General features: G+C 32.7%; 1 protein-coding gene across 1 annotated transcript; it reads right to left on the reverse strand.

Moving 5' to 3' along the window:
• Positions 1-120: 120 nt before the first annotated feature.
• LOC11406283 (rab escort protein 1) lies at positions 121-6,486 on the reverse strand. Its single transcript, XM_003612310.4, has 9 exons — positions 5,624-6,486; positions 4,194-4,316; positions 3,988-4,087; positions 3,465-3,503; positions 3,108-3,345; positions 2,917-2,992; positions 1,298-1,490; positions 1,057-1,137; positions 121-741 (listed from the first exon to the last, which is right to left on the reverse strand). Exons 1-9 carry the CDS (start codon positions 6,328-6,330, stop codon positions 640-642), a joined length of 1,659 nt encoding a protein of 552 aa, XP_003612358.1. The 5' UTR covers positions 6,331-6,486; the 3' UTR covers positions 121-639.
• Between the last annotated feature and the right edge of the window lie 6,943 nt (positions 6,487-13,429).

Here is a 13,429-nt window from a genome sequence, read left to right on the forward strand (position 1 = left end):
GTAAATGTTTGTCTTGTCGTGAGTTTTTAAAAGTCGCATATTAAAGGATTATGCTAACTTGTACTAAAAGCACATGTTAAGTTATCTACAACTAGCTTCAAAAAAAGACATTTGAATCAGTTTGTTAAGACAGTCCAATTTTTCCCAAGTGTGTTTGTACTTTGTACAATCTATATTGTTGTCTTCAGTTAGATATTTTTGCAAGATTCACACATGTCATAAGCAACTTTCTACAAAAGTACAATCAAATCGTTTTCCAAATACAAACTACAAATCTAGATATAGAAACTTTGAGCGCTATACTTCAGCCCCTACCAGCTTTGAAACCTCCAAGATTCCACACCTTCATTGAGTAGCAATTTGTTCTACAAACGTTCTTAAATGCATATACAACACCGAATCAGTATTTTATGCTTCACAAAAAATTCATAATTAACACCAACGACTGCTTTGTAACCTGCCTTGAAGGTCCGGCCCCTATTTTTCAGTTCACACAAAAAGCAGGACCCGTAACCATTCTCCTCAACAATTTTAATATATATCTTCAATCTATCTGCGAATGTGCATATAATTTCACAACTCCCTTTCTCCAAGATCTTGGGTGTAGTTCTCAATGAGTGCAAGGCAATTTGATCTTGGTTAGTTCTCCATAATAATCCCATTATCATCATCATCCATGGTATCTTCAGGGGATGTCGTCTTTGGAAAGAATTCTTCATTGGGGTACATTTGACCAAATAGCTGCAAGAATACCATCATTAAAATAGTAGCATTAGTGACACTGATGATTATCGATTAATGATCATAACTAGTTTTTGGTTTTTACACGGTCATCGTGTATAGATGCTTGAGGGCAAAAAGATTTTCTCAACTCATTTCCCTACTTATTCAGCGACTTGATTTCTTTTATTTCTTCATATTTTCAATCTTAGTAACAAGATATTCAAGACCACGCTCAAGATAAAAGGCTTAAGAGACAGTGTGTAGCTATTAATTAACAGCAACATTAATCTTACAGACATACACTGAAAAATTAACGGAAGAATAAAGACATACCTTCTCAGTTTCATCTAAAAGGTCAACGTAGTTTAGATTTCCATCCGGTGTCGGAGTGGAACTGATAGCTTCAAATTTACTCTGAAATAGAAAAAATCCATTGTCAAGAAAAGGGTGTCCATATCAATGTCACATGTGTCTGCGTTGCCTCTTTCTAGACAAAAGTCTTAAAACACTGCCTAATAAAAAGAAACATCATGCAATAAAGAAATCTGTGTACAAGTCAGTATTAGAAGCATACCGAAGTTAATTTTTGAATATAAAAGGCACTCCAGAGCACAACAGGTTTTTTATCTTCACTTCCACTTTGAACATTGGGAGAACTTTCTGTGTTTCCAGATACAGGTGGTGTAAGAAGAGCATTCATGGATGCTTTTAGTAACTTCATTCCTTCATTGGCATCATTGCACAAAGTGGAAAAGTATAAAACAAAGCTGAGAAAGAAAAGGCAAATATGGTTAGTTTAAGTTCAAAAGTTCACTCGGCAAGGGAAACTGTTACTATCTTAAAGTCTACAACCAAAATACATAGCATAATGATATAAATAAAATTAAAAGTCAGGGAATTCACAGCTAAAACCAAAACAAACAAATAAAATGCACATAAGAGCTGAATATTTTTAAATGTTAGTTCTTGAGAGTACATGGACCAGGCCGATTTGGTTAGCTCTTGCTGGCCTATTGGGTTCGCATTAGGGTGTTAGATAATGTGGAGCCGATTGCTAGCCAGCTAGGTTCACTCACTCCATTGGCCTATTGGGTTCATTGCACTATTGAAATAATGAGTTTGGTCATGTTTTTCAACTCATGGCTTCATTTATGTTGGGGGCTACGCTGCTACAGGGTTGACACTGAATACAGCATCCTTCATCTCCTGTGCAGACGGGTGTCATGGGTTCACATTGGAGTGTCGGATAATGTGGAGTGAAGCGGGGCAATTGTGAGGTTGATGTTTTTTACAAGGTAATTAAAACTAGACCGGATATTGAACCGGTATAAGCTTCAACAGGAGTGCTATGAACACTCTCTAAACTCTTTAATTGAGTGAAATCAATGGGAGCCCTGCACTTTAGAGTGTTGGAGTGAAGATAATGTTGAAAAGAAAGAGAGTGTCCTTAGCACTCCGCTAAGGTTCAATAGCCTGACCGAGGTTGGACTGGGGTCCGACTGGTAGTAGTTAAAACATATTTTTTATTAATTTTTAATATCTTATACCAAACAGAATACAAATACTAAGCTAAAAATGACCAATTCCAGGTAAGACTGTCTAATCCAATTTTGATTACCTTGGATTTTTATACTGCAAAATCTTAGAATTTGTGGTTGGACCTAACACAACCTCACAAAACCGGCTTTGATACCATCTTAGAATGTGCAGCCTAACACAAAGCCGGTTTTGTGAGGTAGTGTTATCTAAGATGGGATTATCATTCAGCTGTTTCAATTTGGGTTTTTCAAAAACATCTCAGTTACTAAAGTCCTGCCTTTCTCAATTCTCAGCCTCTCTTCCTTAGCTTCACTCATACAAAGGATTTTTTACACACTAATTTTGAACTCCGGAGGTAACTTGCAGAGTGAGTACGGTTGACTGGGTTTTAAGCATTTTACCTCAAGAAAGGATTATGATCCAAGTGGAACTAAGACCCGGAAGTTTTGAAAAAAAATATTTAAATCATTTAGGTACTCTATTATGCAAAATAAACTGCTAGCAACACTGCAATACTACACGAATACCAGGTTCCAATCTATATAAAACAATGAAACAAAATCTGACATCAAAAACCATGATTTAAAGAAGGGGAGAAAAGAAAAGGGTACTACAAATAGGAGCATTTCATTTTTATCAAGTAAAATAACTTACGTGTCCGCAGGACAAACAGCAAGATTCGATCCTATCTGAAGAGCTCTGACTGATGTAACCTGATCAGGATACAGAGCTAGAAGGAAGAGAAGAAAAAAAAGTTAATTTCTCTCATGTTTTTTTGAACAACTTTCTCTCTCATGTTTAATATGCCCTTGATTAACAAAATGCAGAGATTAAAACTTTCTTACATCTAGGAGGATAAACCACAGAGCAATTTGATACATCTGGCTTTATGGAACTCCTTGTGATGCATATTCCCCTAGCAACCATTCCTTTAATGTCTACATGACTCAACATCTGGAGCGAAAAATCTTTAGGAGACAAAGACGGAGTTGATGGAATTGTGAAGGATGGGTCCAGGATTAACTTATGACTATATAAATCTTGACCTGAAGATAATCTAACACCCTTATACGACCCAGTAACCTGCAACATTTGTTATAAAAACAACAAAGATGAAATTGCTTTGCACTTGGGGATATTCAACCTCGTCTCTTATCAAAAATATTAATTAAAAAACCCACGTCAAAGAATTATTTACGCACCTTATCTATAAGCAGGGAAATAACCGGCATTCTGAGAACCTGATACACGAAAGTTTAAGATGCATATAAGCATATATGTTCAGCAAAACAACAAAAAAATTAAAAAATAAAATTAAGCAAGGAAATAGTTAATGAAGTCATTTAGACGGACCATAAAATATCAGAAAATGACCAAACATTGATATCAAAAGAACAGGAACTAATTGGTTTCATCTTAACCAAAAAGATAAATTGTTATGATGACAACAATTTAGCACAAAGATAATGGCCTCGCTGAATTCAATAATAGGTACCCTCATCTACCAACAATTTATTTTAATTCCTTCGACCATAACTTTCACAAAGAAAGATCTAGGATATGCCAGGTATGGAAAATTCAATTACAACAGGATTGTTAAATCGTGATTACTTTTCTTGATAAAAATGTATAGAACAAAAATATGAAAGATTTAAAGATAATAAAATATGTTATTTAGAAATTTTTTAGAAACACACACATAATTCATAAATCCTTTAAACTTACATAAATGCAACCTTTGACAGCAGCACGACGACAAAAAGCTTGTGGTAGTTCCCCTTCACCATAAATAGGATAAAGCAAAGCCCCCGGGGCATTGGGATACCTGAAAAAACAAAGATAAGTATCAGTTGAAAAATATTAATTTGGATCCCTTGAATAAAACATCAAGGCAAATGTAACACCATGAAACAAATTGAATAAGAACTCACCTTCCAACCGATGAGCTGTATTGAGCTAAACGATCTATTCCATCTTTTGTTTTCAGTAAATCTTTACAAACCCCACCATTTTCTTGATCAAAATCTACCATGGCTATAGCATACAAAAGAATCCTGTTGAAGACAAAGAGGCCTTATCTTAGTGTACTTACGCAAGTCAACAAATTATGCATGCACAATAAACAGTTGGGCTATACATACTTTATTCAAAAATACCATTGAAAAATCAAACAAGATAGTACTCTTCATTGCATGAGAAGGTGATCGATTTAACTTTTTCAAAGAAAAATATATACAACACCCCACCAGATTGTTTAAGCATACAGCGCATACAAACTGAGCCACCACCAAACATCTCAAGTCTTCAAACGTTTTATCTAATCATCATCCGATTTCACTTAGGCTTTGTTTGGGAGTTTGGAGACGTTTTATCTAATCATCATCAGATTTCACTTAGGCTTTGTTTGGGAGTTTGGAGGGGAAGGGAAGGGAAGGCTTAGGAGGGTTGGAAATATAGGGGAAAATGGGAAAATCTTCCACATTTTTTGAAAGAGTAATTTTTTAGAAAATGATAAATTAATGCTTATGATTAATATATTTTTAATTTTAAGAATATTATAACTACTTAGATTAGATTTGAAGAATTCATGTAAACCCCCCAAAACCTTCCTTCAATGCAATTTTTTAATTCCCCCAAATGAGGAGGGTTTTGTATTATGAAGAAAATTGAAATACCAAAGCCTTCCCCTCTCAATATCATCTATTTCTTTCACTTGCTCCTTCAATTTTTTCCAAACCCCTCCCCTCCTTTCCTCTCCCAACTCACAAACAAAGCCTTAGGAGTATAAAAAGCAACAGCTTCAGTAGGAATGAGACAACTAATAGAATTTATAAATTAGTCAAGCATCAATTCACCAATTATTGGGGCGAAAATATCAACGGTGTCCAAAAGAGTCTCTTATACTATCCCATTTGTGTAAAATCACATCGGTTAGGGGATCTGATTATGATTTTCAAAGTACGTCATGAGAAATTACAAGGAAACAGAAAAGTTAGAGTGATTAAATAACAAGCTAGAAGCCACAAATTTCAACAGCATGCAGAATAAAATGCCAAATGACTGGCTCTAAGAGTAACATGGAATCGCAGAAACTACCACCTCCAGAACATTGGTAATTATCAGATAACAAATCACCATCCATAATTCAAGTCAACAGTCAATGAAGTTATGCAATCATCTCAAAACTAACACATTAACATAAACATAATCATATTATACATACACCTTATTATTCTATAATAATCAGATAGAACAATCAAACAAACAATGGCATATAAATTTCCTACATTGCTATGCAAAAATGAATCAAACAACATATAAAGTAAATAAATTCTCACTAGCAAATAGAAATGGTAAATACGCTTTTATCTTTGACGGCAAACCAAGCTTCTCCAAGTAACTAACAAACGAACTCTCCATATCTTCCTCCGAAATCTTCTCATCCTCATTACCACCCAAATGTTGCTGAACAAGCTTAAAAAACTTCATCAACTGATTCTTCTCCTTAAGCGAAAGATTCTTATCTCTAAAAATCGCTCCACGTGAATCTGGAACATTCACTAAACCCTCATTCGTATTGTAAACAAGACTCGCATCGATTCCTTTGAATTCTAAGTACTGTGCAGCACCTGATTTCAACAACAAATCGATTGTTTTGTCCGCGCTAAACAATGCCCTAGGTCCTGCTAAATCGAGGTTGAATTTTCTCGAATTTTCGCGAAGGAATTGGGATTCTTCGATGGAATTGCATGAATTGAACTCCGCATCGGAGAATATAGTTTGCTGGATGAGATTTACGGTGGTGTAGTCGGAATTGTCGGTGGTGGCGGTGGCGGTGGCGGTAATGTATTTGGGAGGAGAATTGAGGTGAGAAATGAGATCTTCGAAGGAGAGAGAAGCGAAATGGCTACCGTAGAAGGGATTGGGATCGAGGTGGAGGATGGTTTTTCCGACGGCGGATGCGGCGGCGGAGATGATGGATTCGGAAAGGCCGGTGCCGACGATAATAAGATCGAAGTTGATTGGGTCTATTGGAGGGTAGGGGGAGTATTCTAAGGTTTCGGTCATGGCAACGACGGCGCGTGGTGGTTATTCGCCGTCTGTGCCGTGAGAGAAATCGAAGAATGGGTGGGAAAGTTGTGCGTTTGAAGGAAACGACCTTGTAGTTATCGTTTCGCCAGCATATATTTTCCCTTACACGAACATTTGACTGATGTGTGATCGACCGACGGTGTAAAGCTCTATATGCTGCGAGTGCATGCAAGTTATATGCACTCGCATATAGACTAACAGCTCCCTTCTAGGTTAACGCCGTTAATTTTCCGTTTTTTCACTATGATCCATCGTCAATCAGGATCATTTGGGGTGTGTTTGGTTTAGGAGAGAAGTTGCAAAGAGAGAAGTTGTGAAGAGAGAATATAGGAAGAGAGAAATAGGTGAGAAATAGAGTAGATTTGACCTATTGTTTGGTAGTATAAGAGATAAATGAGAGAAATAGAGAAGAGAGAAATGTGTTAAACTTTTGAAAAGATCAAAATATCCTTACTAAACTTTAATATACAATTTTATTATATATGAATTAATTTCTTATAAAAACTGATAACTTATAATTTTTTACATTAATTTAATTAAGAAACTAAGTAATTTTTTTACAAAGAAATTTGATAACTTATTTGCTTAATTAATTATTTATTTACAATTTTACAATTTAATCGGTTAAACTATTTCATTAGAGTTAACTAACTACTAGTTTAATTTATTTATTATAATATAAGAGGATTCCAATCAAGAGGTAAAGGAAAGAGAGTTGCGTTTTTGTTTTTACCTTGCTACAACAAAAACCATGAAAACAATACAACAATGTTAACAAAAAAAAAAAAGACAATAGTTTTATATTAGCCACAATACCAGGGATAGTTTTGGAAAAGAGCAAAAAGTTCACATCTCTACTCTATTTCTTCGCAATTCAAGAAAGAAATAAAACAGTCATGGGTCCCACCATATTTGGTCTCTCTCTTCAATTTTTATTCTCAACCAAACAGGAGAAGTTGCTTCTCTCTATCCAACTTCTCTCTTCCCTCTTTCTCTCTTTCTTATTTCTCTTCTATCAAACACAGTGTTGGAGAAAGTTTGTGTACAGTTTTAAGGATGCTAAAATTGGAATATAATTACACCGTTTTCCATTATAAAAAAGGTTAAATATGTTTTTGGTCCCTATAAAATTGGCAACTTCTAAGTTTAATCCTTACTTAATTTTAATAGGTTTTTTAGTCCCTACAAAAAAAAATTACTTTGAATTTTAGTCCCTGTTACAACAAAGTTTGTTTAATTATCCTTAAACTCTTAAATTTTTAATCGATTTTTTTGATATAAGTTTAGAACACTATAAAAGGTTCGTTTACTAAAATTTAGAATTTTTTAACATGAAACGAATTAAATATGAATTTTTTAAAACGAAAAAAAGTTAAAGATAAAATTAATAAAATTTTGACGTAGATGATCTTTTAGTAATGTTCTTAACACGTCTGCAAAAAATTGTTCAAAAACTTAAGAGTTTAAGCATAAATTAAACAAATTTGAATTGAGGAGGGACTAATACTGAGTGCAGAAAAAAAAAATTAGGAACTAAAAGAACTATTAAAATTAAGTAAGTATTAAACTTAAAAGGTTCCAATTTTATAGGGACCAAAATCATATTTAACCTTTATAAAAATTGTTCTCATAGAGGTATTTCTTCGATTGGTTCTTGAATTGATCCTTTAGAGCACCACTCCATGGTTTCCTATGAGCATCATTATTGTCTTGTTGCTCTAATTCAAGAGTCTCGTAGTTCTTAGGAAGTGATTCGTACAAGTAATGCAATATACACAATAATTTGTGCAAAATCTTTAAAACTTATTAGTGGTAATTCCTTTACCTTTGAGTTCTTTGAAAATTGTTGAAATATCGTTTATGTCGAAAGCAACTCCAATATCACCTAAAATAAACTATCCATTAAATTATAGTCATTATTAAGGTCATAATTGTTATTTAATAGAAATAACTTGTTAAAGTTTCCAATTCCCTTGTTTTCTTTTCTTTCTTTGTATCACGTTTATTATATTATACTATGTACATTTTCATAATAACCTGATTCGATTCTTTTCCAATTGAAACTTGTGTATTGGATTAGGAATTTAGAAGACAATTTTTACATGAAAAAGTTTAGTGGATTTTAAAAGATTTTGTAAGATTGTCATGACTTTTAAGATTTTAAAAGACTATCAAGATTTATCATATGGATTTCAAAGGATTTGCATCATAAGATTTTAAAAGACTATCAAGATTTCAAAGGATTTATAACAAGAAGGCAATTGTATTTTTCCTAGATGCTTATGTGTTGAGAATTATTGTTGTGATGTATTTTTTTTTTTGTCTAGTGGTTAGAGCTCACACAATTTAATTGTGAAGAAGTGTAGTGTTCGGGGTTCGAACCCCGACCTCTGCATATAATATGCAATATTTCTACAAACTAAGCTAAGCTCACGGGGATGATGTTTTTATATTTTTCAACAATGTGTATTACAGAATTATATTCGTGGTTCTTACAAAATTTGAAGCCAAGTATTCAATATAATGGTTGTATACAAATGAAAAAATTAAGCTTGATGTAGATCTAATAAAAATTTGAAGCCAAGTATTCAATATGGTCTTCAATAAAAAAAAAAAAAAAAAAAAAAAAAAGCTTGCCGTAAAACTAATAAATTGAACAAGAAGCCACCAGCATGATTTCGATTACGTAGAAGGGAAGGTTTATACCCCAGAACAAAGTAACAAACCACCTTTTGTGCCCTGGAAGTCAATAAGAAAATGAATCTCGTTGGACAACATGAAATGAAAATTGTGAAAGTCTCCCAAAGTCTTGCAAGTTTTTGTGAGATTGTTGAATGAGTATTTTGTTTATATTTTTAACTAAAAAGTCTCACAAAATTCACTCCATCCAATAATCCATTAAAATCTATGTATTTTTGAATATCAATGGACATTTTATAAGTAATGAGAAATCTCAATTGAATACCAACGGATTTCGTTGCATTGAAAAAAGAATTATGATTGTCTTAATTAAGATTTATTTATATTTTATAAAAATCTTGATTGAATACCTCAAGATTTTTTTATAATTAAAAAATCTTTTAAAATCTCTTGAAATCTAAATCAAATACACCCCAAGTTATTACCTTATATAGTTAGAATGTTTAAATGTCATTTTAATAGCTTTTACGCCATTCTTAAAACACTTCGTTTTTTTTCTTCTTTAAACTATAGAAAAAAATATGAACTAAACAAAATCTAAGGTTAGTGTATTGGATTATGATTCTAAGGGATTTTAATAGACTTTTTATTATGAAAAAGTCTTGTGGTATTCAATCAAGACTCTTTCCAACTTAAAAGAAGTCGTCTGGTATTCAATCAAGACTCTTGTCATTTAAAAAAACATCGTGGTATTCAATCAAGACTCTTCATCACTTAAAAAAAGTCTTGTGGTATTTAAAATCATTAAATTTCGAATGATTGTTTGATAAATTAGATTTTGATGGATTGTGTGAGATTTTCTTGTAAAATTTTATTATGAAAAAGTCTTTCATAAAAACATAAGATTTCTTATGATTGTTTTTTCTTTTAAGATTTTATTATCTCTGATGACAGTACGTCATTGCTAGTTTTTTAGTCATATTTGTGTCCTTTTTGTAATGTTTTGAGAGTCAAATGCTTGTATACATGGTTAAATCAGTTCAAGATTCATAAAAGAGAAGTTTTGCACAAATTGAAGAAGAACCAAAAATTTAGCTACTGGATCGTGCCACGATGAACCTGAATCGTGGCACGTTTGAAGCGTGAAATTTACCTGAAGATACTGGAAAAATCGTGGCACGATGGATATGTAACGTGCCACGATGGTTTAGTAAATTTGCTACCACGTCAGATTAATGAAGGAATCGTGCTACGATGGACGTGAAACGTGGCACGATGGTGGGCTTTTCTCAAACCCTAATTCTTTGTCTATAAAAGTCATATGCGATCAGAAGCTTTAGTGTGCGATTTTGGAGACCTAAACATAGCATAGACGATACTAGGAAGCCGAAGAGCACGCATTGGATCTCACAAAACTCATAGTTGGTTCTGGTTTATGTATGTTTACTATTTTCTATGTATTTGATTGTTTAGTTATGAGTAGCTAAACTATTAGATTGATTGAGCCATGAGATGAATCTTTGTGATTTGTGAACCATATAATTTGTTACGAACTCTCTTTGACATCAATGAAAACCTAGTCTTTATTCATAATTATTTGTGTTCATTGCTTTTCGTACGATTGTTTGCATGACTATTAACCCTAGCTTATTTCAATCACATAAATTGATCTTAGGAATTGAACGACTACTAACCCTAGTTTTTAATCCTGAAATAGTAATTATGTTTAATTCAACATAGGAACCTAGAGATGTGAAATTGAGAGTTATAACTTGTGAATTAACGTTCTGACATAGCTTCCACGGTTATTCAATCGGTTTAAGAGATTAAAAGGTTATAACTTAGGAAAGGGTTTTGAGTCAAGAGATTGATCAAAACCACTTAGTTAATCCGTCGTAAGCTAGGTTAATTTATTTGAGAGAGAAGAAAGGCAAATTACTCACAGTGAGCAATAGAGGATTCGAAAGGCTTGATCATCTGTTTTAATCCAATTATCAAACCATTTTATTTTCTGTTATTTACTTTTTATTGCAATCAGATCAAACTGCCTAGGGCAACCCATAAATTTAATACATCCTTTATTTTAACGCTTTTGCCGAGTAGAAATTGAAACAATCTCTGTGGATACGAACTTTATTACTACTTCGATGGTTTTGGTACACTTGCCAAATTTCTATCAATCTCTCTCACTCTCCTTCTTCCTCTCTCTTTCCATCATCTCTCCAGCTCTCCCCTAAAAAATAAAATAAAAGAGTTTGTATTAAAGTTTGTGAAAGAGATTGTGTTGTGATCATTTTTTTCAACAAGTCCTTAAAATTCATAAAATCTTTTGAATTCCATAAAATCATTTCAAATCATTTAAGATCTCATGATTTGAATCTTTTGAAATTCAATTGTAAATCTATATAGTCTTTTAAAATCATTAAAGTCGTTAAAATCCAACAAAGTCTTTATTCTTTGTTCATAACACACTATTTTAAGTCATTATTCTTTTATATGGTTCAACCGATTGAACCATGACCCGAAGGTCTTACCGATTTGATGTCCGATCCGGTTTTGAAAACATTGGTTTCAACCTTCATAGTTTACAAAATATCAGTATAAAAATATAACAAATAAATCTTGTATCTTTTTCTTCATAAACAGATATGAGATCATTTTTAATTAAATGATGGTTTTGTTGAAAAAAATGGTTGAAAAGAAATAAACAATTTTGATGAGTTTGTTTGATCAGGTTCAAAAAAGGAGAAAGATATTTTATTCAAATGATCGAGACAATAATATGCAAACTGAAAAGCGACAATTATCATAAATATGAAAGGAGCTACAGATGATCTTTGACGTTCTTGGATTTCTTCATCTTCCATAATTTGCCCTCCTTTGTGATCCAATTTTAAGAAAGTTGGTGTATGATAAACTTTAATATACGTGTTCTAGGTTGATCTATAATACTTTATTTGTTTTTTATCTTCGAGAAAGAAAAAAAATCAAAGGAAATACAAAAGGTCCAGCTCGGGTCTTTATCCAAGAAGTTGGGGTTGGCGAAGTTTTCTCTTTTTATCACTATTAATATTTAAAGCTTAAGTAAACAATAAGATGACCGTTGTTAGTGGTTTAATTCACCGATGTGTATGGCGGCTTATAGGAAATTGTTTAGTCAATAGACATAATCAATAAAGACATAAAGGAAAAATAACTAGGGCAAATTGTAAAAGTCGGGGTTTGCAATCAATTGAAATTGGATCATATCATGAACATCCATATACATAAAAAGCATAAATAACAAGTTATTCAAACAATGAAAATATATAAAGAGTGATTGTATTCAGGTAGACCAATGTATACATAGTTCAAGCAGTTATATAGACGTTCCTCTACATGATTGTACCCTAAGAGTTTAGCTCCTCATGTTATTCTAAACATAAACAAAAGTATATGAGAGTAAATATATGAATTATGATCGTCGTTGGTCGACTCCTTGTCTCCTGGATGCATATAATAATGATTCGAAACTTTCCTAAACCACGTTTTCACCTTCATTGTAACTGAACATCGTCTCAATTGTTTGAAGACATGAAGAACTTCATTTAAAATAAAGAATCACACAAAAGATATTGTTGTGTAATTTTTATAAACATTAATTAATATTTTTTAAATTATTTTTTTTATTTTTTATCTTAAAGGACATGTATTTTTTTAATACAATGGATTTAAACAACATTCAACTTTGTAACTTACGTGGAGATGAAGAAATCATGGGGAGGTCGATTCTGTTTAATCGGATCTTTGACTCTCTTTGATTAACAAACAAAATCAAAACGAAATTGAAGAGTTACAATTTCTTATAGTAAAGTTGATTTTTTGAGGAACGAGAGACTGTGGTTGGTTTTCTTTTTGTTGGGGAACACTAGAGGCTCACGGAGGAAAACTAAAAATTGAAGTATGAGTTTACACGAGATAGCAATTTTTTTGGGCTAAATTGTATTTTTGGTCCCTAACTATTTAGGTAGTATCGCTTTGGTCCCTTAATTAAAATTCGATTTATTTTGGTCCCTTGACTTCTCTCCGTTACACATTTTGGTCATTTCCGTTAGTTTTAATTCAATAACGTTAGGTTTTCTTCCTCTTCTTTTCCTCTTTTTCATCTTCATATCATCTCTACCAACCTTTAACAACAAGAATCCCAGGAAAATTCCAGAAGAAAACGAAAAAAACCAAACATTTTTGAATTAAAACTAACGGAAATGACCAAAATGTGTAACAGAGAGAAGTTAAGGGACCAATATAAATCGATTTTTAATTAAGGGACCAAATCGATACTACCTAAATCGTTAAGGGACCAAAAATGCAATTTATCATTTTTTGCCACATCATCAAATCTATGTGCTCTTGTGCCATTCATTGCTTTTGGATTAAAAGAACACTATTGTCTCGA

This window comes from Medicago truncatula, chromosome 5 (assembly GCF_003473485.1).
Source record: "Medicago truncatula cultivar Jemalong A17 chromosome 5, MtrunA17r5.0-ANR, whole genome shotgun sequence".
Taxonomy (NCBI): domain Eukaryota; kingdom Viridiplantae; phylum Streptophyta; class Magnoliopsida; order Fabales; family Fabaceae; genus Medicago; species Medicago truncatula.

Coding starts and splice junctions, on each gene's coding strand:
- LOC11406283 (XM_003612310.4), bottom strand. CDS start 6,330: ATGACCGAAACCTTAGAATACTCCCCCTACCCTCCAATAGACCCAATC. Junction 4,317..5,623: donor TTGCCGTCAAAGATAAAAGC/GTATTTACCATT, acceptor TGTCTTCAACAG/GATTCTTTTGTATGCTATAG. Junction 1,491..2,916: donor GCTGTTTGTCCTGCGGACAC/GTAAGTTATTTT, acceptor TTTCTTTCTCAG/CTTTGTTTTATACTTTTCCA.